This window comes from Pempheris klunzingeri, chromosome 10, assembly GCF_042242105.1.
Source record: "Pempheris klunzingeri isolate RE-2024b chromosome 10, fPemKlu1.hap1, whole genome shotgun sequence".
Classification (NCBI taxonomy): Eukaryota; Metazoa; Chordata; class Actinopteri; order Acropomatiformes; family Pempheridae; genus Pempheris; species Pempheris klunzingeri.
In genome coordinates, this window is record NC_092021.1 from 24,984,839 (window position 1) to 25,012,767 (window position 27,929).

Consider the following 27,929-nt stretch of genomic DNA (forward strand, 5'->3'; position numbering starts at 1 on the left):
CATTTCTGTTGTGGGCCATCACCAACAGCGTGGAAGCGAATCAGGAAGTGTATCTGTACCTTTTAAAATCTTAAACCTTGGATGTACCATTACAGTGACACCTTTTTGTCTTGGGCTGACTACTGCTGCCACAGAAGGAAAAAGATGTATTTGGAGGAATATTACCATATCAACAATGAAGACAGTTGTACACAAGTGAACATATTAGTTAAAAACCCCTCTTTCATACAGTCTGTACAAAATTCTTATTTACACGTACGACTCTTCTGCAAAAAACAGCTGCTCAAACTCATCCACTCGTGGGTCACTGCACCGCCGGCTCTGCCATTCCCTCTTCCCCTGCACAATAGCCAGCGCCACCTCCTGACTCCTCCTCAGGCAGGCATCTGCGTCCCTCTGACCCTGGGAGGAAAAGTAGTCCCTTACAGCACGGGTGGCGGAGGGAGACAGGCAGAAGCGCGGCTCGGCGTGGTTGGGCTCCACCTCTGACACTCTGAGGCCACCGTCTTGGGGTTGACCTTTAGACGTGCGAGGTCTGTCCAGGGTGAGGCTGGAGGACAGGGTGGAGTTTGCAGGCTCAGATGCTCGACGAGGAAGGCTCCTCCTCCCTTTGTGCTCGTCCACGGCCGGAGTTAGAGAGTGGGACTTTTGCCTCTGCAGGACCAGAGTGGTGGCGCTTTGTCCAAAGAAAACACCCTGTGGGGGCTGCACACACTCACTTCTAGCCAGCCTCTGTGTGACCTCACTTCCTGTGTTTGGTTTGGGGTTGTTAGGGGATGCTGGGAGTGGTGGTTTGTAGCAGGTCTGGTCGTGGAGCTGCCTCAGCTCTCTGATGGTCAGAGGTTTCTCTGTCCCCCTATAGAAAGGAGAGCGGCTGCGCTGCAGCTGCAGCAGAGCCTGCTGGTACGACGGAGGGCTGCTGGATCTCTGTTGGCTGTTTCGGTTCACCGCCGCGGCGTCCTGGGCACCGACACAGCAGCCATTACTGGTTGGGTGGGTTTTCCCGTTCACCACAGGCAAGTCCTCCTCTGCTTGTCCATTATCAGGCTGCCTCAGTGACAAGCGGCGGTCCTTCTTGAGCCACGTGTTAGGGTGAAGTCCATACGGTTGAGGGGGGGTTTGGCTGGTCCGAGGGGGCAGGGCGGGCTGTGGCCAATGAGGCGGGGCTTCCTTCTGAGGAGGGGAGTCCCTGGGTGACAGCTGGGGCTGACCCGGAAAGAGAGGGGAGAGAGGAGCAGGCTCAGCCAATGGGATGGCCCCACTGGTGGCGTAGTCAGTAGAGTACTGTGAGAAGGCGGAGTCTAAGGAGCTGAGGGAGGAGCCTGTGGGTGAGGTCGCCGGTGACGACAGACTGGAACAGCTGGCATCCAGTCGCAACGGAGGCGGAGGGGCGTGCTTCATTTTCCTCCGCCCACCATTCTGAACTTTGGCTCCTCCCTTCTCATATCCATCCTCTTCCTCCTCCTTCAGCTGCAGCTCACTCAGGCCCTGCTCCAGAAACACCTCCCCCTCGTCCCCCTCCATGGCAGCATCGTAGCTTGCCTTCCTTACTGGCAGGCAGTGGTTATCGGCAAGAACCGGCGCTGTGCCTGGGGGCGTAGTGCTGGTCAGGGCCAAGGCGGGCTCTGAGCTCCTCCTCAGCCTCCTGGGACCCTGTGACAGGCCGTTGGACTGGCGGGTGCGGGGTTGTCGAACCGCAGGGCTGAACCTCCTGGGTCTGGCCAGCGGGGGGAGCTGCAGCAGGAGGTCGGTCTCGGGGTCGGGATCAGGGTCGCAGTCGCTGAGGGTGATGACGGAGTCACGACTGCGGCTGTCCGGCTTGTCCTTGTCCCGAAGGGGCAGCTGCTCCTGGTAGGGAGACTCGGGGTCGTCGTTCAGCTCGTTCTCCAGACTGTCGTAGGACGAGTCGTTCATCTGGAAGGACGACACATCTGGGAGGAGAAGGATGGAGAGGAAAGAAAGAATATTGTTAGAAACAGTCTTACTTTACCGTGACATTTCCTGTAATCTTAAGGTGATTTTCCGATCATGTTCTTGCAGACATTCGTCCAACATTCCCCACAAGTGTCCCACAATTTAGGGTATTTCCACCAACTAGCTGCCAAAATCCTCCACTTTGAGTCAGACCAGAAAATGCATCATTAATTACAACAACCTGGACCAAAAACTATACAACCGTAACATTTCACCTCCTTGTACAAAACTCATCCACGAAGCCCAACAAAGCAGCAGTCTGAGAGAAACTAAGAATCTTGACCCCCGAAATAAACGAACAAAGCCACAGTTCACGGCTGGAGACGAGGAGAACAGGGGACAAAGCGTCGCCCTGCGTCCTGCTGTGTGCTCCCTGACCTCTGGTGATTATTTATAGCGTGAGGAGGAAAGTTAAAGCTGGTCTATTTATGAATGGGGAGATTCAATGCCGCGTTAATCAGCACCTGTGACCCTGGCAATCACTGAAATTACCACAGGCCGATCGGTTGACCCCAATCAACGGGCCTGAAAGAGCCTAGACCATTAAATTACACACACACACACACACACACACACACACACACACACACACACACACACGGTGAGCTAGTCGATCTCAAACCACGTTATGGCTTTTGAGGTGTAACACACTGAAGCACTGTCCGCTGAGAGCACTCACAGAAAACCAGAGACTGAGGAGCTGCTGTTCAGGTACACACACACACACACACACACACACACACACACACACACACACACACACACACACACACACACACACACACACACACACACACACACACACACACACACACACACACACACACACACACACACACACACACACACACACACACACACTTTGACCTTGATCCTGACCCTCATTAAGAATTATGTACAATCCTCAATGTTGCCTATGTTTTACTACATTTCTGCTTCTCCGTTACTTCTTAACTAGACATTTCCAGCGAGGGTGAGTGAAGTAAGAGTCTGTTTAAACCAGACTAAACTTGGTAGGAACATTAAAGCAGAGAGTATCTTCTTGTGGTTTTCAAATTACAGATTAGGTTGTGCACTTTTATTGCCTGTGTTATGACAGAAAAAGCAAAATAAATAAATAACAACATGATTAATGATTCACTAACATGATTAGATCTTCCAGTTGCAGTGTTGCAGACTTTAAAACTGTAAAACCCTCAGATTGAACCAGGAGGGAATAATGTAAAAGATTCAGACTCAGACTCATGTTTCTTTGTTGCTGCTTGTAAATTGTAAATAGTTCATGTCATGTTAAAGCCTCCACGTCTAAATATATAACAGCTGAGTTAGAAATGTGACTGTTGGGATTACGAGCTTATGTGAAGCATTGGATGGAGACTGTTAATGTGTGTGGAGTGAGTCAGACTCCATTCATCTTTCATTCGTTCTCTATTCACATCCTCCCCTCTCCTCTCCTCCCCTCTCCTCCCCTCTGTGGACTCTCACCTGATCCGTGGTCACTGCTGCTGCTCTTCTGGCTGAAGCTCCTGAACAGCGAGGTGACGTCTTCTCCCAGGACGCTGCAGCAGTTCTCTATGAGGAAGCGCACGAGCTCACACACCTGCAGGGAGAAAACACCACCTGGTTACACTTTGGCTCTCCTTTGCTTCGCTGCAGCTGCTGACCGCCCGTTTTCAGTGTTGTACAGTTGGATGAAAGTGTAATTCTGGTGCTCTTTATCAGAGCTTCGTTGGCTGAAGTATCTCCTCAGGGAATCAGCCAAAGTTCTGCAGTAATTCAGCAAGTATGCAGTCTAAGTAATACACACACACACACACACACCAGAATGGAAATCAATATATGCCCACTGAACATTTGGACACTGTAGCTACTGCTTCATTTAGTGAAATCCTGACCTAAATACCTTAATGACATCAGCTCCAAACAGCTGTCTTAAGTTGTGTGTGTGTGTGTGTGTGTGTGTGTGTGTGTCCCATATCATTATTCTGAGAAAAGTTTGCATTCGTTTGTTCGGGCTGATATCGACCTCCTAACCACACGAGTATTTGCATTCCACACCGACCACGAAAACATCAAACTCCTTCTTCCCAGTCCTGGATAACGTCCTAATAATGATAATATATGACATCATCTATTGGCTTTGATTATCACCAGGTCTCAAATGCTCGTTGAAGACCGAGACAGACAAGTCCAGCGTAGGAGTTTTCTATAGCAGCTGTAAACTTCTAAGATAATGCATATTACTATATTTGTTATCAGGAGAAAACACAGCTACAGATGTCCTGGAGGGAGTTAAACATGCTGCCGATGGCTTCAGTTGGAAACAGTCCTCAAACAAATCACATTACTTGGCTGAAGCACTGCTGTTTAAACTAAACACATAAATAGTCGGTTAATGCCAGTTCCACAGAAACGGTGGAGTCACAGCTTCCCCAATCTGTGGTAAGTTTCCACTAAAACCTGCCTGTTGTGTTTAGAAAGGGGTTGTTTTTCCTGCTGTCACTCTTCAGGGCCGCCCTGTTTCCTGCTTGTTGGGCCAGATGTTGTCCGTTTCATATGTCTGCATGGTGTCCAAATGCGTTGAATGACTCAGTGTTCACAAACCGTGCACAACCAGGCTACAATTTAAGTGCTTTCTGCTCAAGATTGAGTGAGAAAAGTCTTAATTTATTGCAACCAGCAAAGGGTCTGAAAGGTTGATGAGATAATATAACCTGCTTGCATAAAATCCAGTTGTTTCAAGAATTTTCTTGAATCAGATCTTCCTTTTTTTTTGCATTATTTTGTCTTCTTTCAGTATAATGATCGTTATTTCTACAAAATTCTTCACACAAGTTGATTTATATTAGAAAAAGGTCGAAGGTTTGAAGAAAAAAATAGACCAACTTTTGGATTATAATATGAAAATTGTACAAAATGTACTCTATTATATAATATATCTATTTATTTTGTTCTAGAGCATCATACACACACCATGTCAGTAACAAGTGTATGTTAGACAACTTAAAAACAAGGACATTTTAATCCAAAGATTGTCTTTTAGTCACTAAAGCCTCTGATAGAAATGTGACTCTTTGCATCATCTGGTCCTGATGTGACTTTCACAGACAAAGCCGACAGTCCAAATGCAATGAGAGGAAAGAGTCTCATAGAGAACGGGGGTGAATGAAGGCCGTTCACATTTTACCTGGCAGATGATGGGAGAGATGAGAGCTGTATTTTCAGCGTTACATAACTTAATGAGTCCCACAGTAGTGTCACTCTAGCGATCAGGCACAGTAAATCCCTCACCATTGTTACCAGAGAGCAAATGCAACATTAACCTTTTGGTTTTATCTCCTGTGTGCGTACGCGACCTCTCTTCAGATACCACGTGTGCTAATGACTGCGGTATGAAAGCCCCGAGGCCACAGTTTACTCGGATTATGACTAAGTCTTAGAAGTGTTTTCCATAACCTGCAGTGACACCATATCCACATCCACAACAATATTAGAGCACAAAAAAAGGTCCCGTCTGTCTGTCTGTCTGTCATCCTACTTCACTGCACTCACACTAAAGTCTGCAGTTAGTTTCCCCACAGGTGCTGCATCATTTTCACCATCCACCTTCAAATACCACTGAAACAAACACCCGATCCTCAGAACGAACCTGTTCCTGACTACATGAGACATCTTCACCGTTAGATAATGTTGCTATTCTGTGACACGTGTCTCTTATCATTCAACTGTCTCACTCCTAAAGAAAAAGCAGCCATTAACTGACAAGTGTTAAATGTGTGTTAACCAGTAGAAAACAGCACATGTGCAACGTCACTTCTGCACCACACACATGTACACATACATGTTAGGAAGTGAAGGTTATTTAGATGTCTATGTTACATATAACTACTGTTTCAAATTCTTTTTAATGGCTCCAGTTCTATGTGCAGTAGGTCCAAACTGAAGTGAATCATAATTATTAAAATACATCCGGTCCTGTGCTTATCAGCTGAAATAGTAGCCTAAATAGAGCACCTAACCCTAACCCTAACCCTAACCCAGCCAAACTGGACCCAAATCTTGACTTTTTAATTAAATTAAAGAGTTAAAGGCCCCTCTCTAACTACTACAGGTCACCCCAACACACAACGCTGAGCAAACTCAGAGAGAAATCAGCATTGCTTCATTTTGTTGATGATTCGGTTTCACCAGAAACAGCAGCTACAGCAAAAACATATAAAATGGGTTATTTTTGAATCATGTGTTCTTTTACAAAATAATAAAAGGAAAGATAACATGTTGCATAATCTCGCTGAAATACTTTTGACCTCTTCCTTCTTTTTTCTTTCTTTTGTTTTCAACACTTGCATTCTTCCCCCTCCTCTTTTCTCTTTAGCTTTCTTCTCTACTTCCCTCTTTTGCTTCCCTCTCGTCTTACCTGCCACTCTGTCCTCCATTTAGGCTTCCCGCCCTCCTTTAATCACTCATTCAGCATTCCTCACTGTCACTCAGGGAGGGCTGCTACGTGCTACAGAGCACTGTTAGAAAGAGCCCGTGGGCACGCAGGAGACTTTCGCCCCTCCATCAGCAGCCCATTTAGACCTGCTTCCTCCTCTCTAACTCAATAGGATAAATGGGATATCTTAACAGTCTGTCTGTCCGGATGCTGTAGATCACTCACAAAATATTTGCCTGCAGTATGGACGCAGGTTGAGAGTGGACTTCCTACAATGCTCGCCACAGTATACTTGGAGCATATACACTGCTGCACATGTGTGTGGGTGCGTTAAGAGATGTCACAGCTGTGTGTTAGTGGGTCATTTCTGAGTATTTCTGCGGTCATCAGTCAGCAGATGCATCCATTTTCTGTTTTATCCTCTATTGGACGCCGTCTGCTACTGTAGCGTGACTGCAGTTAAGATCAAAACAAAGCGGAGGATCAGTCAAAGTTTGGTCCACATGTCGAGAACCAAGCTCAAGAGAAAAACAACGTTCTTTTGAATGATTGTCTGTCTGTCTGTCTGTCTCCGTCTTAAGTGATACACAAACTAAAGCTGTATTTACCTCAGAATCTCCTAAACGGCTCCGCTCGGCCAAAAACATTTAAATTATATGCTGCATGAAAGAGGAAGGGACACAGAGACTAAACTGAATTGGTCAAAAACTGAGCATTCAGGCATCTCCAGACAAGGTTGGAAACTAGCCATTACACGGCCAGGGGCCCACGCTAGTTTAAACTGTCCCCGGGCTCCGACCGCAAGGAGGGAAATGTCGAAATCTCACTTTGTTATTTTTCTAAAGTTTTTTCCCAGAAAAAGGCCGCCTGCGCTCAGGCCGCACACACAAACAAGCAGCGTGAGAGAGGGAAAATGTTATCAGGGGAGTATTTGTGAAAGAGATATTTAGGTATTTGTGGGTGCTGATGGTATTTGTGCTGAATTGTGTGTGTGTGTGTGTGTGTGTGTGTGTGTGTGTGTGTGTGTGTGTGTGTGTGTGAAGAGAGGAAAGCAACGTTGTTTCAGCAACACTATTTTCCGCTAAAACACACACTTGGCCTCGGGATTCTGTAGGAAATTCTTAGCATGTTTTCTCAATGAACCTCAACTACCTCAAGCATACACACACACACACACTCACTCTCTCTCTCTCCCACACACACTCTCTCTCCCACACACACACATGTGAGAAGATAGCCAGACCAGCCACCCACTGAGATCCTGTGTAACTAAATTACTGTGACATTCTGTGTACCTAAATTACTGTGACTTTCCAAATAGGCCACAAATCAAAAAGCTTTGTGTTCCCTCTGTCTTAGTGACGACGTGATGAGCCGTGGTGGGCGAGGGGGCTTCCTCTGCGGGCGCTGGCTGCAGCCACTGTTGGGGAATTAAGTCATCTCAGGTTAGCCTGGCCGGCCAAGATACAAGGGGGAGAGAGTGAGCGGCATCGCTTCGCTGTTAAGAGGATCGCTGCTAACTGTGCCTTCTTGACTCTAGTCTCTTGTCCTCTTATAAGGTCATCTCTAATATATTCTAAAGGTAACACTTCTCTAACCTGATGCACACTCTTATATTTTCTTGTGTGCCTGGAAGTTAAGTCTGCATGAAAAGTGTGAGGCTTTCCTCTTTCCTGTCAAGTCTTGCTGTAAGCTCGGGGATTTGAAGCTCAGCAGAGTGTAAGAATGTTGTGATTTTAGCTTATGAGTGATTGTCGGCGCTGACGTGTGAACGTGACAGAGCGTGTGTGTGTGTGTGTGTGTGTGTGTGTGTGTGTGTGTGTGTGTGTCATAGCTGTGTGTTAGTGGGTCAGCTCCTGCTCGGAGGTCGGCACAGCTCATGTCGGTGGGGAAACGTTCAGCCTGCTGACAAATGGTTTTCAGGCTGACAGAGATTGTGTGTGCATGTGAACACATGTGTGCACACACACACACCCACACACACACACACACACACGGTATACTTCTGTCTGTAAACCCTCAGGATCGTACTTCGTCTGTCTGTCTGGTCTCATGTGTTTCATACTTAACACTGGTGCGCACACACTCATGCTGAGGCAGTTTGTTTCTATCATTTCACTGAAACGTTAAATTCCTCAGAGTTTGCACACCGTCTCAGCAAGCCTCTTTAACACACACACACACACACACACACACACACACACACACACACTCTGTAGTGTATTCAGGGCTGTTCGGTTTGGCATTTTGGGAAATGCATTTATCTGCTTTCTTGCCAAGAGTTAGAGGAGAAGATCTACAGTATACCACGTCTGTGCATTCACCAGTGTAGCATACAGAGTTCATACTGAGCCTCATATTGAACAGACAGATGTGAGAAAACTAATTAATCTGCAACTTTATTGAAAATCGATCAAATCTTTCAAGCAAAAATACCAAATATTTTCTGCTTTCAGCATCTCAGATTCTGGCTGGTTGAATAACAAGTGAAATCAATCGATTAATCGAGAAAATGATCCGCAAATTAATGAATAATGACAATAAATAACTCAAAAGTTTACTTCCTGTATATATATTTATCATTCTATATTATATTTCATATCGTGTATCTCACCTTTTTGGTGCCCTCCCCCTCCATCTCGGGGGTGCTTGGTGCTGGAGCCCAGAGCATGCTGGGAGCAATGCAGACGGACAGGTTGAAGGCGTTCATCTGGTTGTCGTGGGCGTTGCCTTGGATACAGTGCAGCACGGCGATCACGTGCCGCAGCAGGAGCAGGTTCTCGCTGGGCAGGAGGTGGAGCAACCTGAGCGAGAGAAAGATGGAGAGTCATCATGGGAAGAACAAAACTACAGCGATCATGAAACACATCTTAAATCACTTGTTCTCACAGTGTTTTATTTTCCTGAGCAAAAGGAAATTAGTCTGTTGCTTCTGGCGCTGAAGTGAAGCCCTCTCTCTGTCTTTCCTTTCCTTTCTAGGCATCAAGTGTGTGATTAAAGTAAAAACCCAACAGAGTGTCATTGTAAGCTGTGTGCTAAGTCTCCAGAACTCAAACTTATTCAGGACTTTCCTTTAATTCGTCACCCTTCTGACTTCTTATGTCTGTGTGCGCTCGTGAGAGAGACACAGTAACATGTAATATTGCTTTAAAGCATAAGCATAAGAGGGTTTCAGCATTAAATATGATGTAATTTAGGATGTGAAGAGAGAGTTCCTACCTCTGGACAGCTTGTGTCCTCTCCTCCCCTCCCTCCCCCTCCATCACATCCATCCACCGGTCGTACAGATCCACACACAGCATGCTGCCCGGGATGTTTCGCAGGAAGTCCTGTGTGCAAAAAACCAAAACAGATCGTGACGTCGAACAAATAATTAAATGTCTAAACTTTAGACAGCGTGACATTTTGTTTTTCGACCATATTAACTTAACTGTACTTTAGACTCTAAAGCAAAGAGACCACTATAGACACTATATCCTGAACCGGACTTTTTTGGCATTAATTCATTTTCTTTCAACAGACGAATCAAAAAGATTGTTTTTGTTTCAGGTGAGGCACAATCCATGCCCATTGTGTAGACGCAGGTAAAGCACAACAAAGACGAGCGATGAATCGGCTCTGTATAAACCCCCACAGCACCTCAGCTGCTCCCTGGATGCCCGACGATGTGGTGGCTGTTTGGCCTGGATGCAGAACAATGCAGCACCTTGTGTGTGTGACTGGCAGCCTGCCTGGCTGTGCAGAGACAGATTATCCTGTCTGGAGTTATGTGACTTTGGACGCACATCTGTCGCTCCTGCTCTCTGTTGTCTGGTTTCAAATCGGTGAGACGGGGCAGAGCTGTGTGTGGTGGAGTGTGTGTGTGTGTGTGTGTTACCTTGAGGACAGCAGCAATGATGAACACAGACTGGTGTGTGATCTCTGGGTCCTCCGTCCCACTGTCCAGTCTGTCCCGAAGCTCCCGGCACGCTTTGGCCCCAGCTGAGCGCCTGAAGACGCCCCTGGTGTACGGCCCCTCCAGGTACAGGAACACCAACATGTCCTGGAGGGAGGAGGGAGGTGGACGGTTACCGACATAAAATCCTCTTAAAATCAATATTATATAATGTAGTTTTCGTCGCTGACAGGACTAGAACTCAAAAAGCTGCAGTGAACAACAAAAGCTGCGACTGAAAACATTTAATGTTTGACACCAAAGGACAGACTTGCTCAGAGCTCCTGCCAACGTTTCATCCAAAGGAAATCAGAGACACGTGGTTTGGTTTATTTCTGAATCAGAAATGATTCATCGGATGAATCTGTCACCATTTTAGACGGGTTATTTAATGATGTTTCATGTGGATTAAGGTTAATTAACTTGGACTGCTAACTATTTGGTGTTTAGTTGGTTAAACTGTCAAATATCTGAAGTGGCAGAAAAATCTAATAATTTAGGTTTAATTTTTTTGGTGTAGATCCAGTTTGGCTTTTCTAAAAGTTCTGAAGGTTGGAGCAAATGTTCAGAGATACTGGATCTGGATTCCTTATTCAAGCACATTTAAGAGGTTTCACTTCCATTATTTCTTTAACTTAAACCATTTATCTGACACATGCAGTATACAGTAAGTTATGATACCGCTGCATCTCCCTTTCTTCAAATACACAGTAAACCCTAATCCATCCCGTGTCCACCCGCCCCCAGACGAGGATTTGCCCCCTCCTGCTGGCCTGCGTGACCTTCACTCGGCTCACCATGACAGGCTTGGGCAGGCCGTGCTCTGGAGAGCAGATGGAGCCAAGGGGTCGTCCGAACAGCCGTCCCTGAGTGGGGGAGAGTGAGGTCGGGGAGAGGGGCAGGCCGTCCAGCTGTGTGTTGGAGCCTCTCCAGAAAGGCCAGTTGATCAGAGACCTCTTTCTCTTGAAGGGCTTCTGCTGACCAGGCTCTGTGGGGAGAAAGAAGAGGAAGAGGTGAGCTGTGGTTTCAGATGTAAAATTAAACTGCTGCTGCTTGAGTAATGCATTTTGAAGTCACTAAAGTACACTCGGGAATACAATTCACATCCAGCAGTGCCCGACGGTTCACTAAACTGCAAAACTGCAGCCGATGAAATAGTTTTGCAACATTTATTTCTTGTCTTCTGAGTTAAACTTTCCAACAAAGTAGGTTGTGAATTGTTTAGCAGTTAGCTAAAGGTGTTAGACTTGTTCAGTGTGCACATGAATACTTGGTCTGTCTGCTGAATTTCAGCTGAATAGTTGGAACCTAAAAAAAGGCACAGAGAGATACTGTGGAAGACGGTGACAGACAGAGGAAGAAAGAACCACTGATTCAGTGTTTGGGAGAAACATATGCAGACATGTATGGTGTGTGTGTGTGTGTGTGTGTGTGTGTGTGTGTGTGTGTGTGTGTGTGTGTGTGTGTGTGTGTGAAAGCATGTATGAGGCTCTGTGTGTGTCTTCAGGCTTGTGACTGTGTGTGTTCCTTGTTGAGTGTTTGCTCAGTGGTGCCAAGTCACAATGTCAATGCCTGTGATGTTTGTGTCCGTCTGCAGGTCCGTGTTCACTCCACATGTTCTCTCTGATGCAACAGCTCAGCATGTTCCTGCAGTTATGGAACAACATGCTGTGTGTGCATTGAAGTGCATGTTAACGACAATGTGCAGCCAAACATTTACTGTTTGATCAAATCTCAATGCAAGATGATTTATACCGAGCGAAGGAACAAGACCCCACTGCAGAGGGACTTAGTGCTGATAGAGATAAACTGATTAATCGATTCATTCGTCATTTATTGAGCAGAATAACAAACATTTGCTGTTTTCTGTGTCTGAAATGTGGTGATTTGTCTCTTTTTGTATCATTGCAGTCCGCTGCAGTCAGTCAACTCATGGACAACTGTGCAAAAACATATAATCCATATAATGTTTCCATCCCCACCCCACCCTGTTGTTGTTTCTTTATATAATTATTATTATTACTTATAAGTGTATATAAGGTTTTTCTGTATATATTATGTTTATTTAATGTTCTGTTTCTTTAACTGTGTGCTTTACGTCTGTCCTGTGAGCTGCAGTAACAGCTCAACAGTAAGCTTTATCTTTTTATCTGTATTGTAAAAATATCTTTGGGTTTTGCACCACCACCTTGGGCTCCGGGAACTTGCAATCAGCATGAACAATAAACAATGAATCAGTTAAAAGAGAAGCTTTATCAATATCAGAAACATTTCTATTCATGAACTGATAATGAAAAACATTCATTACAGCTCTGAACGACCAAAAAAAAACCTTATAGAGCTTATAAATGGTTGTTGTGAAATATAACTGTAGAAACTTTCATTTGCCAACAATTTGTTATCAAAAGCATGATGACATTTCTATTATTAAGTGATTGTGATTAGCATCCAAGAGTCGAAGTCTCCTGACAAATAGAAGATTCTTTCGGTGGGTGGAGGACTCAGCAGCACAAAAGGGGCCCACAAAATATGCGGCATACTTCATGTAGAATCCATTATTTAACAATCTGCCGTGGCGTCAGGCCCAAACACACTCTGGAACAAAGTTCAGCAGTAACAGAATTACTGGCCCGCTCTGGCACTTCTCAGCAGGCCGCACCGAAATCAGGCGTTACATCATTACAGCTTTCTAGTTTTAGCGAAGGAGAAAGAGAAAACAGAGACTGGACCGTCGACTGGGTGGTCAAAGTCTGTTATCCTCTTTTCTAATAGTTACACAACAGGTGCCAGGAGCTGTATTCCTCCTTATTCACAATAAAAAACAAGAGTAGGTGAAGTCATTGACTTCTAGAGACTTCACAGAATCAACTTTCTTTTTCTAACTTTAACGAGCTGCACTCTTTAACCTTTTAACCCAGCAGTTTTCTTTTTATAAAATCAAACACAGTCTGAATCATTTTTGTTACGGTCACATGACAACTGATTTTTACACAACCCAAATACGTCTACGGCCGGTAACGATGATCTAACTCGGTTTATAAGAAGGACTGGGGGTCAAACGTCAGTACTTAGAGGCTAAATGAGTTCATAGCACACACTGACTGTGTGTCATGTCCCAAAAACTAACATGGCATCGAACGCTTCCTCCTCTTTAAGATGTCCATCAGTTATCATGTGACCAGGCGTTCTGTGTTTTAAAGAATAATAATTATAGAATAATGGATCTCTGGAAGAAGGAGCAGTTTGGACAGTTTTTACATGTGTTTTACATGCACCAGCTAGTTTCTAACACTCAAGAAAGAGTTGCCTGCAGGGTCCGTGGGAAGGGGCGGCTCACGTGTTCGTTAGCTATCATGTTTAGGTGTAAGCAGTGAGGCCGCGGTGGCAGTGGGGCTGGTATGGAGCGATTATATAAGATGGTGTTATGCTTGAGGCGGAGGAATCTGAGGCGAAGCTTGTGGTTGGCAAACTAAAGCCTCCTTGACTGGAAAACACTTTTCTCCTCAATTTGTTTTCCTCTAAACCTCATCTCCTCCTTTTTTCCATCCCGCTCTCTGTATCCCCATAACTCATCCTCGCTCCTGCCTGTCCACCATCCTCTTGTTGTTCTCTCTCCTCCACGTTCGTCTGTCCCTCTCACTTCGACGTCCCTTTTTCAGCCGCTCCCTCTCCGAATTCTTCTCTCTCTCTATCTGTTACAGTCTGTTGTTTCTTTTTCCATCACCTACACTGACCCTCAGGCTTACTCAATAGCTGTGTCATCTCTTTTCACTTTCCATCTTCCTCTTCTCACATTCATCCGTCCCTTCTGGGGTTTCTTCCTCTTTGTCTGTCTGACGTTTGTCTTATTTTGACACCGCGTCTCTCCGACCCCTGCAGTCACCTCTCTGCCGCTAAGATCTCCGTTCCCACCGTTCTCGATCACGCCTTCTTTCTCGTTCACCTCCTGATTCATCCTCAGAATCAACAACATAACTGAGTGTCTGCGAGTGTGAAGGACGAGCACGAACAAAGTGAAATGGTTTATGTGAAGGGAAGCTAAATCTGAGGAGGTACTTTCGCTTCTGCATTAATCTGTCTGTATCCTCATATTTCTTCCTGTGGTTTCATAGAGAAGCTGATTCATGGACGGATTATTAACACTGACCAACCACCTACTGGGAAACCTTAAAGGTCATGTTGATAAACAAACTCTCAGCTCTTTTTGAAAGCTCCTACGTTCACTGCTCTTCCAGCACTACATGGATCAGCCTCAGTGCATTAAGATCACTGTTGTCTTGCAGCTTTAAACCCACAATTCAGAGCTTTTAACACTTAATGAGGACTTTTGGTTGGAATCCACTGATAATAAACCATGCAGCTTCAAAGTGCTTTCAAACGATCACCTATCTGAAGTCACCCATGTGCAAAGTTGACTTCAATTCTGAAATATATTGAATATAAACAGAAAATGTCTCATGATGTCCTACCTATAAGCGGAGCCTGTCCCGGGGCAACCTTGCTGGGCTTGAGGATAAACTGGCACTGGGTGTCTGGTGGGAGACACTGGTCCAGCAGCAGCACCCCTGGACAGTCTGCGGGACTGGCTGGATCCCTGAACGCTCCTCCTCCCAGGCCTCCGCCACTGCTCCCGCCATCCCGAATGTGGCTCATCTTAATGCTGAAGGGAAACTCGTGGCCTGAATGAGAGGTGAAGGTCTACAGGTTAGAGGTCAGGGCTCTGGGTATGTGCACTCTGCGATTGTGACATGGAGCCAGCGTAAGAAAGCTGATAAAAATAGGGCAGAACTTGTGCTGAGCAGCGATGAATCAGCAGTCTAAGGTTGGGATGTTTGGAATTCAGTGTGAACAACAGAACAAAAGATTATAGTAACAGAATGTCATGGAAATACCACTGTGACAAAAACCAAGGGCTCTGAAATGCTCCCAGATGTTGAGTTTTTGGTGCGTTGTTGGTGCTCGTACAGTAGTGACCCCCGCTGTGGGTATTTTCTGCGTTAGTACTGCCTGGTTTCCCAAAAAGTGCGTCGTGGGAGGGATGAGACAGGAGGTTTCTTTGTTTAACTCTAACAAACTTATGAAAGATGTAATTGTAAGCATACGTGAAGGTTTTTTCGAAGCCATCGGTATTCTGAGTATGACTAGAAATCTTATTCGAGCACCTTTTGCTGTGAAGTATCTTTGTAAAGAGCATCTTCAAGGGGAAAAAGGTTAAAGGGGGAGGAGTATTTGCCTATGGGCTCACCAATGAGAGGGTACGGAGGGTCATCCTTACTGGAGCTCACCCACAGCCGGTGGTCTTTAACGCAGCCCTAGACGAAGACAAAGAGAACCAGGTTTAACAAATTCTGCCTGCTTTTACCTCAAGGTCCCTTCATGCGTGCACGTCTGTGGTGTAAAGACACCACTTCAAATGCTCTTACAGGTATTTGGTCTGAGAGCCACAGCAACTACTGTACAAACCAGCTCCACTTTAGCCGCTAGTTCAGTCTTATGTGGTCTAAAATGGTCTAAAAAGTCACAAATCTTTCACAAAAGTCTCTTCTAACAACTAGATGTTTACAAGCCTTATTTCTAATTTTTAGAACAGATAGCTACAGAGGCGTACTCATCACTGATTTGCTTGAAACTCTTTTTAATCAAAGCATAGCTGTCACTGGATACTGAGCTGAACATCAATTTTGGTCTTCGGTTACTCACTGATATGCCAAACTGCAGCAGAGCCATGCGGATGACATCAGTGGTGCTGTCAGTGTTGCTGACCGCGAGTGTCTTGGCCTGGTGGAAACATTTAGATGTTTAGATTATAGAAATATCTAGTTGTTTGTGTGTGTTTCATGAATGGCAGCACTGTATGAATGGTAATTAATTACCCACTTAAAGACAAGCAATCAAACAATATTCTTTTTTGTGCTGACAGAAGCAATAAAGATCACAGAGAAAAGGAAGCAAATCTTACGTATGCACAGTTTCCAATATCCTTTGCAAATATCTTCAGAGGAATGGTCTTAGGGTCGTCCTTCTCTTTTCCCTCAATTATCCGACTGCGTGTGGGTGGAAACAAAGGAAAATAAGTGCCAAGATAAAAATAGCATTTTCATGTCAGGTGATTCCTCTTTAGTCACACTGTGATTACTCTCAATCAAGTTGAGCTGGCTTCTATTTAATCATTTCTGTTCTGTCCAAGTCAAATCTTCCCTGCTGGTAAGGGAAATTAGATTTTGGAAGATAAGCAATAAGCTAAAATACCAAAACAAGCCATTGCAGACAAAGTAGCGGGGGGGGGGGGTATAACAAACCATTTACCTTTTGATGAGTGTCAACCATTTGTCCTTGTGCTCCTCTGAGCTGGAGAGGAGTAAAGAGAGTGATAAAATACAGTCAGAGGAAATCATCATGTTAAAAGCAACTGTCTGTTTTGCTCTCTTATGTAACACCCACTGGCTAAAATTGCAGACTTCGCCCCAAGCTATGACTGGATTCCTGCTGATGGAAAATAATTATGTGTGGATCAGTCAAATATGTGCACACCATCGAGGAAGGTGCAAATATACTTATATATGGTGTATTTGTAAGTGTGGTGCATGTTCGTGCCTGTAGTATATGTTTGGTTGTCTACTCTAGTCTTACTGCGGTTGGATTGAGCAGCTTTACGACTGGGAACTGCCTTTGCGCTTAAGGGTTTAGGGACTTTGTGGTTGCGTGTTCAGTTTTTTTTTGTTTCCTATTCCACTGTGCATTTGCACCTCAGTACATAGTGTACTTTTTTAGAGAGCTTGGCATGAATAACTGTCATGCAATGCAAGCAGATGTACTGAATGAAGTTATGTAAGAGGAAATTAAGTTACATTAAATTGCTCCACTTTGATTAAATTAGGATCATCGTAGAAAATAAAATTACATTTTCCCTTCCAGGCTTTCCTCTTCTTGAATTTAAAAAACTGTTTTACTGTGTATGTGTGGATGTGCGTACCTGAACGTGGCCACACAGTTGCTGGTGGGCCAGCCCATGACAAAGCTCCTTTCTGGGTTGGTGCTTCCCTCACACACCTCTTCCATGCAGCTGGCTGTCCACATCTCACACACTCGCACTTGGGCCTTCACCTTGAAATGAGTGGGAGACCTGCAGAAGACACAGTGTGCTAATTAGTTTCATTATCAAGTCTGTAAAATATAAAAGAATAGTGAAAGATGCCGTCACAATTTCCCATTGCCCCACATGACAGCTACCAAATGTTTGTTTTGTCAACCAACTGTTCTCACATTTGAGAAGAAACAGTAAACCAGTAAAAATTTGGAATTGCTGATTCACAAATTACTTAAATGATCAGTTATCAAAATTGTTATAGATAAATAATATGTCAGTCAGTCAATCAATTAAACAGCAAATTCAGGTGAAACATTTTTCAGGTGAAGAATGCTAGAAGGTTCCTTTGTGAAGGTTTGCATAAAAAACGGATTCAAGGGGTTCCACAAGGAACGTACTGGGATCCTCTTCTGTTGCAATTTTCCTCACAGAATATAGTTATAGTATAGTATAGTACTTTAGGAAATGCTGTGTGTATATATATATATTACAATTATAAAAAGATCTAGCTATTTTCAGACAGGCACACTCAGTAGAAGTATATATATCCACCATTACATCTGTGATTACAGAGGGACCAACTCCAAGTGCGCACATGTGGCATACACACATACTCTCCCTACTATTACACAAATATAAAGGCACATAAACACACGTACACATCGATTCATTTCTTCTCCCTCTCCCTCTCAAACACACACATACCAACACACATTCCTGTAACTCACCCTGTGCTTAGCCATAATGTTATAAAGCCAATTATAGCGTATACTCTCTGCTGCTGCTGCTGGAAGGGTCAGCTCCGCCCACCGGCACATGACCACAGAGGTCCTGCTGTGTCTGCATTGAGGGGTGTGTGTGTGTACAGTAAGTACATAAGTACACAGAGCAGATGTCTGTTTCCATCTCTACATGTCTATGTGTTTATACGTGTGCCTCGGTGCATGTATGTGTGCGTTTGTGGACTTCAAAAACCATACATGTGCTCTTTAAGTCTATTTTTGAACGTGTGTGTGTTGCAGTTTGTGCAGTTTGTGGGTGGAGAGCCCCATACTGTCGGCCCAAGGCAGGCCAGTGTGGCTTTGATCTGAGCCTGGGTTCATATGGATTTAATTGGTTGGGAAATAATTATATACTGGGGAGAAAGTGAAGGAGGGAGACGTGCAAGAAGCAGAGAAGGGAAAGATAGCAGAAGGAGGTTAATCCATCCTCTACAAATAGTTTTTTGTTGTTAGTGTTGGAGAAACTTTTAGGAACAGTTGAAATGTTGCTTCTTTGATTCTCAAATTTGTTTCACTTTTTTTTTTTTTTCCTGTTTCCTGTCTCAATTTTCCATCTCCTTCTCAGTCACGCAACCACATAAACATACACTCCTTCATTCTCTCTGTCATTTCACAAGACACACTGAAGGAAACTTACTTGGCCTTGGCGACGAGCAGTGTGTCAGTGAAGAGGAAGAGGTGTCTCTCCTGGGTCTGCAGGCCCGTCTTCAGTTGTGTTTGGGCATGGCCCAGGAATAAGCGGCCTGGGCTCTCAGCTAGGAAGGCCTGGACAAGGGGACATGACTCTGGGCTGACTGGCATCAGGCAGCATTCCCTGGGAGACAAACACACAACACAGACACAAAAAATGAAACACTGTTGACCCCAAAGGCAAAAATTAAGTCATATCTATATTGTGTGGCCCAATACCGCTGCTCACAAATTTGCCTCGAGGGGTTTTACACTGACAGACAGGGGTAAGAGAGAAGTCCCAGGATGCCCGACGGCAAAATTCTCTGCAGCTCCCTAAATAGTTACTGCATTGATCAAGGCACCGAGTCCCTCTGAGTGTTACAATGCAGCTGCTTCTAGTACCATAAGTGGATGATGTGCAGCTCCTTCAAGGGAAAGTGCTCAAGAAGTGCTGTTAAACTGAACACACTAGACTAATTCTTTTGGTAAGGACACACAGAATTTAAACCATTCTGGTCCACTAGACTTACACCCTGTGAACATTTACACATTTAAGCCACGGAGCTGCCCAGTACAACCGCTGTCTCCTCTTGTTGTGGAGATGAATGTGTCTCAAGGACACTTGAGCAAGACACATTTTTATCAGAGCCCAGCTCCTCCAACCTCTCCTTTCAATAAAACACTGTAACTACTGTTAAGAAAGGTTCAATACAAACACAATACTAGTGACAAAATTAAACATAAAATTGTCTGTTTCCCTGCTGTCAATCTGTGCCACTGATGGACAGATGAAAACAGAGGGGAGTTTTTGGAGGAAGGGGAAATAGTTTGAGAGCTCCATCCTTTCCTGTTTACTCTTCACCGCCAGATAAAAGACCTAAATGTCCACTTACACACACACACACATACACATTTTCTATCTCTGTCTCTGCCTTTTCTGTCTCTTTCATGTACACAAACATGCACACACGCCGTCTGCACTCTCACGCATGTACACACCCACTTCTTAACATAGTTTCTGCTTTTCATTCCTTTTTATTTTTCCATATACACATCCTGGATACTGATGAGGACACATGCATTCTGTTGGTAACCCCCTTCAACAAAGCACCCGGTGGTAGTCCAAGTCCAGGGAGGACAGACAAGCTTGAATCCTTGCAGCTACATTGTGTAAGTGATTTGTTACGTAAGTAATTAACGAAGAACAGACAACTACGCTGGAAAGCTTCCCTTTTTGTCCGTCTTTGTGTGTCATCCAAAAATAACTTGGCTCAAGTAAAGACAATGAATGTAGCCAATTAAGCGCTGATGCTCGGTGGGACACGTCGCCCTTCAAGACCTGTAAACTCACCGAAACTGCTGAAGAGTAAAACACAGATGAAGGATGACGTAAGAGTCTAACATGCCGTTTCTTGGTCTGTATGAAAGACCTGACACCATGCTGCAAGAATGACTACAGAAATCAGCAGTTGCAAAACAATCAGCTATTGTTCCTGAAGGAAAAGAAATACTAGGTAAACTGGTCATAACTCGTGCTCACTCATTGATTCCACGGCAATGAATAAAGCATTTCTTTCTGTCTTTGTCAGGGAGATAGTGACGCCAACATGTGGATCTTTATTCGTGATATCAACTCCCTGCAACAGACTTGTACCAAACTTCTATTTTCTCCCCCTTCTCTTTGTCTGTGACTCCCCTTTGCATCAAAGCTCGGCGTCCGTTACATCTCTATCTGCTCTGCTAATGTCAGGCCACATGCCACTGCAGGAGGACAGCACGGGGGTAAGAGATCACTGCAAAGGGGCGTTGGGGAGGATTTTGGTGTTCTTTGATTAAGTTGCCATGGGATTAGCACTGTTAGAGAGCAAGAGTCCAGAAAAATCCTCTCAAAGAGTTTATCAACACATCCTCCTCTGTTCTTATTGTGGATGCAGATCCGGAAAATGCTCCCGTCAGAGGAGCCCACATTCGCACAATGGAAAACCTTCCTGTAAAGCCCCTTTCACACCTCGCTGCCCCAAAGAAGACAACATCTTCTGTATTCACTACACATCCCTCCCTCCTGAATGTAAGATTGACAGCTGAGCCGGCCTTCCTTTGAATCTGATGGATGAGCAGCTAATGCCCCATTGTACATCATGTGATGTTGATAAATTGAGCGCTCAGCCCGTCCGCGCATACATGGCCACCTTTGTTGAAGCACTGTTGACTTTTAGGAACACAATAAGGGGCCAGTGTACAATGAACCACACAAGAGCGCATACTAATGTCCCCGTATGAATAATCAAGCTGCAACGGCAAGATTTGTATGTAATAAAGTTTGATTCTTTTTAACGGCATACATCACAAAGTAGGGCTTTGACGAGTCTATTTAACTTTTAGACCACAAAATGACAAATGTGTCCAAGAGGACTTTCTATCTTTAGACCCTCTACTAGGAGTAGAAACATAATATGGACAAAAAGATTTAGAATATGAAACCAAGAACTGTATAAGGTCTTATAATCATAAATAGAATTGAGGGTGAGTCACTCAGTCCTCAGATCATGGGGGCTGGGATGGGGCAGATAAGTAAAGTCTCTGTCATGGATGCAACCATGATTGATGCACTGGTAGGTGTACATCCTGAGGACAGCTCTCCGTCTCCTCTCTCTCCCTGATCGTCTTTTCTTTCTTCATCACTTGTTTTCTTTGCTGACCGTCATCCTCCTTCTCATTCAACAAATGCTGAACTCAGTCAGTTTCATCAGTTATAATGAAATATCAGGATCTTAAGCTGCCAAATGGTCCACCCAGACCGAGCAGACTCACTCCCTCAGGGCACCAGCGACATGCACTTATATAACTCATAACTCCATCTGCTCATTTATTAATAACCCTGAGAAGGACTCTGTGTGTTTGTGTGTGTTTCTGTATCATCACTTTGTCTGCAGCTGATTTGCCTCTGGTAGCAAATCTGACTCCGAGGCCACTAACAAGTTTTAAGTTTCTGAGGCATCAATCCAAGACAAACCAAGAAGAACTGAATGAACAGAAGGCTGCTGGCAAGAGAAGAAACCTTCAGTCGTTCCTTATGCAACATGTGGACTCTGACTGAGATAAAAGTGAAAGAGGGGAGTCAGAGATGTGACAGTGATTCACAGAAGATGTGTGTGGGTTCAAGTGTGAGTTCAGAGGAATTTGTAGTAAAGAAAGTCAGAGGGTGTGTGCATGTGTGCTTGTCTGTTTGTGACTAAAGTTTCTGCATGAAGACGGTTGCATCACCGGAGGTTTGACCTCTTTCTTCCAGATAAAGGTCGTCCAGACAAGCAGCAACTGGCAGTTCAGTGTATGTATGTGTGAGAGAGAGAGAGAGAGAGAGAGAGAGAGGAGCTGTTTGCTGACGTGCTGATTAGACAACGTCGTTTTACACAAACACACACCAGTCTGTACCACCTCCTGAAACCACAACGGCAGCTTTTGTTCATTCCTGCAACAATACAGCAAACATGACAATGCAGACATTACACAAAGGATGCGTCTCACACGTCTTCATACATGGATGACGAAGTTAACCTGCTTTTATATTCTGTTCTTTGAAGCTGGTTTAATTCTATGTGGAGCTCTTTACAGAAAAACTCCTGCAACAAAAACAGCAGGCTTATTCATCTTATTGAAAAAGTGGAACTGAGATTGTAAGAGTGGAGTTTGTGGGAAGAAAAACCACATTTGAAGTATTGATAGGTGGATAATGAGCACAGGCAGAAGAGAGACACCTCAAGAAGCGTCAACTTCTTTCATGGAAAGTCCAGAGAAGACGCCACCGTCCCGTCCACACTGTGTGGTCCACAGGAGAAGAGAAGAAACATCAAGCAGGCTACCTGACAGCTTCACACCTTCTTCACCCTCAGTCTCCTCTAGCTGACTCACTTCACCCTGAACTGGCTCTAGCTGCACCACATCATTTCCATAGGGAAACTATAATGTCCTCTCTGGCTGACACATACAGGCTGTCTATACAGCCAGAGGAAACACACACACACACACACACACAGACGATGAGGTCAGAATACAGAAACTCTTCCCCTTTTTGCAGCCAGTTAGAGAAGTGACCGGGGGCTGTTAGCCATGATATCCTTAGCAGAGCTCATTATTAAAGCCAGGAAATGTCTTCTGCATGATGTGTGCATTCTTGTATATGTCATTTTGAGGACCAGATGTCCTCGGACAGCCAAAAAAAAAAAAAAAAAAAAAAAAAAATCAAACAAACTGAGACCATTTTGTAGAGAAAGAAATTAATTCAGGTTGGGAAGTTAGGTTTAGTAAATAGAGCAACACCCTGACAACTATATTGATGCAAATGAAAGTAGAGAGAAGTTGTTGTTGTACTGTGAGCGTGTGTGTGTGTGTGTGTGTGTGTGTGTGGTGGCACTGTAGCTTATAGTGTGTCTGAGGTCAGGGGTGTGAGCCAATCATATGTTTTTATGCTTTATGGTGCAGCCACCTTCCTCCCTGCAGTATAGATTTCATTGCCTGAGGGGCCTGAGGGGACTCCACCGGTTTGAGCCCATAATACCCTGTACTGTAAGCCTGGAGGCCGAGGGATGAGGTTATACTTCTGGATGAAGTGTGTGTGTGTGTGTAGGCCGATGTGTGTGCAGAGGTGATGTAAGTGGCTGAGCTGAGGGCCAGAGAGCCTTTCAGCACCTCTTGGCCTGATGGGAAAGGCAGGACAGAGGGAGCAAAAGAAAGAAAGGGAAAGGAAGAAAGTTTAAGCTGTGAAATACATGAAACTCTGCTTCGAAGTTTGAGATCATCAAATGACTGAGACATTAAGAGCTGAGGCTGCTCATTGAATGCACATGCTGAGAGTGGAGGAATAAGAATGAGCAAAAAGAAGAGAGGGAGTAAAGAACGACAGAAACTATCAAGGTTTGGGGCTTTTTTCTTATGAAACTGGTTGCTTTGCTGGCACATGAAAACTCTTTAATAGTTAATTCTAATAAAAAGCTCTTTGAGAAGCTGATTGCCAACTCAGTCTCAGCACAGATCCACCAGGCTAACCAGTCAGTGCTACTCTCACGAGACGACGAGGTCTTTATCCTGAAGCTTTCTCTCAGATTGCAGAAAAAAAAAAAGAGTTGCTCAGTTACAGTATGACGAATATAATATGTTTGTTACTTCTCTCCCTTTGAAATAAGGCCTGAGCCAGTGGTTTATTTGGATAAAGAGCACAGCAGTGACGTAATAATGAGTAAGCCACTGCCAAGTATCGCTGGCAGAACTGATGTGTCCATTAAAATTGTATTAATGGGACTTTAGGGCGTTATAGTTTTTATACAGCAGTTACCGAAGCATGGAGACGCTCTGAAAAGCTTTCACAAACAAGAATGAACCCACACAAATAAACAAGAACGAACAATAACTAAAGCAACTTCTTAAAAATATGCAACTGACAGTACCTGGAGAAAGGAATCCACAATAACCACTGCCATGCCCTCTCACCTGTGCCTGCTGGGAGTCACCTGACCACTATAATTTCACATCTCTCCCCCTGGTGACACCCCCGACGTGTTCACATCCACATCCGGACATTAATGAACACCTCACGCCACACTGGCATGGGAGGTGTTGACCCCAGGTGACCCCCACTGGCCCCTGCACCCCCTGATGAGAGGTCAAAGGTTAAGGGTGACAGCTGAGAGTGTCAAGCCTTGGCTCCATAACTCCTGAGACTTGCAAGACACACACACACACACACTAAGTGCCTCCAGCTCACACACACATCAAGGATCATCCTCAGGCATGTGCTCACTGGGAAAATGATGATGGCATTAAAATCCTCTATTTAAAAGCTTAAAGGTGCTTTGAGGAGCATTTTGTGGTTCTGCATCCACGAGGGACTCTTGATTTAACCTTGTTTCTCTGGAACAAGCTGAGTTTCTTCAAAGGCTAAAAAGGTCCCTGGTTTTTTTTTTTGTTAAGTCTCAAAATAAAGGCTGGCACCACCAAAGAAATGTGAGACAAAGATTCTAGTAAATAAATACCCTCCCCATGGGGTTTGTAATGGCTTGTTTCCGACCCTGTTCAAGGAGAAGGAAGGGATTTCCGATACGAGGGTGATGAAGGGTCTGATAGCTCTGGGAGATAGAAGCATTTAAACCCCCTTTCAACCATGAATGAGTGATTGAGGCCGACCTCTTTGCTCTGATGTGTGAGAAACATTTAAGGCCTGTTTTGTAAAGTGTACTTGTCCAAAGAGAGCGTACAGTTCTCTCTCTGCAGCAGCAGCCACATCCGCATCACCATCTCCTAAGACAAATCGTTTCTCCATTGAGGAACTACACAAACCAGCAACACAGCAGCTCTTTGTGTGTGTGTGTGTGTGGATGAGTGTGTCTGCTCGTACCTGGACGTGCTCCTCGATCTGGTAAGTGCTTTGCTGATGACCAGCGAGGGAGCCGACTGTCGCCTCTGGGCCAACGTCTTCATCTTCTGCACAGTCAGACGGAGAGAGGGAGAGAGAGAGGAGATGGGTCAGCGGCTTGCACCAGTCTTTCTGATTTGCGCCCCATGATGAATGGCATGTATTGTTCAAATGGTTGCGGAGCACAAAGCACAACAAAAGGCAGAAGAGGAAATAGATACAGCTACAGTGTGTGTGCCTTGTTGTGTGAATAAGAGAGAGAGAGAGTTTAAGAGAAGAGGAGGAAGTGAGCTAAACTGACTGAAAAGTGAGTGACAGCCAGAGAGAAATCTGAGAAATCTGTTGTCCAGCGGTTAAACAATGTCTATGATCCCTCATATATTCTCGCTGTAACATGATCAACTGTAAGCTCCCTCACAGAAGTATGACAGGCATCCCTGTGACGACCGCAGCTATTTCAATTAAACCTAATTTATCAGCAACATACCAAAACCACGTGAGCCGACCCCCCCCCACACACACACACTCCAGTCATTTAGTCTGGAAAGGGTTTGAAAAAAAAGAGTAAAAGACAGCGACAGAAAATGAATTAAGACTTTGCTTTAGCAGTGACTTATGGGTAAAATTCCTCTCCTGTAACTGCTGAAGGAAGAATTTGACTCTTTATAGTCATCCAAGCCAAAGTTACTACAGCTCAGCATAAAACACATTTAGGGTCACTTTTATTGAGATTAGGGTCCAGTGACATTGGTTTCAAGTGAGAAATCGATCCAGTTGAGTCTGCGAACACAGTTTTTGTCCATATGAAGTAATGAACTCCTGCTCCACTGACGTCTGGAAGGTGACATGTTTGTTCTTCCTTCAGGTGTGAGGTGACTGACAGGACACACGAGGCGCTGACATGAAGCAAGAATCAGGCTTGTTGTGAAACATAAAAAAACTAATCATGCAGAAACCAAGCAGGAAGCGTGAGCTGCCAAATAAAACATACATCATCATCATCATCATCATCGACACAAACATCTCAACACAAAGGACTCCTGAGTGAAGGCGGCATGTGGAAAAGTGTCTCAGTCAGTGATGTGAAAGCAAAGCTCCACTTTCTCTGCTCAGGACAAAGTGCAGCAACAACATTTGTAGATTAATGAGGCCAAATCTCAGCAACAACAAACAAACATGAGTAAGAGTGATTTAGTGGGTTTAAAGAGCTGGAAGATAAGACCACAGCAGCACCTGGAGCTCTCTCTGTTGTACAGTAACTGCAAAGCAGCAAGCATTGATTTTCATGTTAATCTGTAGTGAATAGATGTGGGTTGGTTGGGGTCATTTTACCAGCTGCATTAACTCTGTCCAGCCCTCGTTGGAGCCTTTAATTGCTGACTTTTAGCATCATTTTGGCGGCTCACCTTCACCTACTCACGTCCAGCCTGCTGGAAGCTGCAGTTTGACCTTGTGGACACTCGCTGGACGGGGGCGCTGTTTACTGCAACTTATCTGAGCACCACCTCCTCCGGCTGACGGAGTCAAGGACCAGAGACTAAAGCCACAATAATCAACTGCGACACTGTGGACTGCGTTCACAGGAGAGGCAGAGATCAGGACCCATGCCTGTGTATGTGTTTTTATTGTTACTACTTCTCCACGCACTGAGGAGTAACTCCAGAGGTGCTGATCTGATGGATCTGATGGATCTGATGGATCTGATGCTGTGTGGTGGACTCATTCCTCTGTGTTTGCGTGGTGACTCCTGACTGTCTGACTGACAAATAATCACCAGTATCAGCACTTTATCCTCCTCAGTTATTTGCTTCCCTCACATACTGCTGCATTCATGACACATAAACGACTTGGAGACCAGTAAAATCAATGAGAGGGGATTTTTTTTTTTTTCTCGGTTAAAACTCAGGATTTGGGAACATTATTATTAGAAAACCTTGAAATTCTTTCTCTTATATTTGCCAACTTAAAAAACTGTTCCACTTGCACCAACCTTGTGCGCATGAATCCGAGTTAGTCTTCAGGCAGACAGAATAAAGGGATGATCAAACAAACCTAAAGGATTTTTTAAATAAGTGACACCAACACCAACAACTTAATAATGACCTGAAGTCCTGAAGAAAACTTCAGATTTGCTAAAAGTATTACAGCAACAACTGGTAGAAATAAAAGCAAAAGAGAGGGAATCTGAGATTTTCTTTATATATTCTCTCTATCCGGTCTTTAACTCCCTCACTGAGAGTTCTTGCAGTGATTTTACATGACTTTCAGTAAAATACCAGTTTCTTTAGAGCCTAATTGGAATCATCTACCTCGTTCTTAATGAGCGCACCGAGCAACTCAGTGCGTAAAAACGCAAAGTGTCCACAGGAGACACTGCACGAGCGCCACAAGTCCAACAGAGAAGCCCAGCTGGTACCTTTTTGCCGTCGGGAAGCGCCTTGCTCTCTCTCAGGGAGTCGGACCTGTTCTGTCCCATGGTCCCCTGCTGCGGTGACATGGTTTCCATCAAGGCTGAGTAGATCCACGGGGCCGAGCGCACAGACGGTATATTCCCATGATACGAGCCCAAGTCCAAAGTTTATCCGGCGGAGAGCAGGGCACGAGCCCGGGGAGAAGCCATGATGGAGAGGAGGAGATCC

At 44.7% G+C, this 27,929-nt stretch overlaps 1 protein-coding gene across 1 annotated transcript; it reads right to left on the bottom strand.

Moving 5' to 3' along the window:
• On the bottom strand, nucleotides 1-27,929 carry LOC139208406 (rho GTPase-activating protein 20-like). The gene is made up of 15 exons (XM_070838078.1): nucleotides 27,707-27,929; nucleotides 25,273-25,358; nucleotides 18,850-19,026; nucleotides 17,317-17,466; nucleotides 16,650-16,691; nucleotides 16,303-16,387; nucleotides 16,044-16,121; nucleotides 15,589-15,655; nucleotides 14,813-15,022; nucleotides 11,141-11,331; nucleotides 10,287-10,451; nucleotides 9,629-9,738; nucleotides 9,024-9,213; nucleotides 3,460-3,574; nucleotides 1-1,931 (listed from the first exon to the last, which is right to left on the bottom strand). Exons 1-15 carry the CDS (start codon nucleotides 27,794-27,796, stop codon nucleotides 250-252), a joined length of 3,438 nt encoding a protein of 1,145 aa, XP_070694179.1. The 5' UTR covers nucleotides 27,797-27,929; the 3' UTR covers nucleotides 1-249.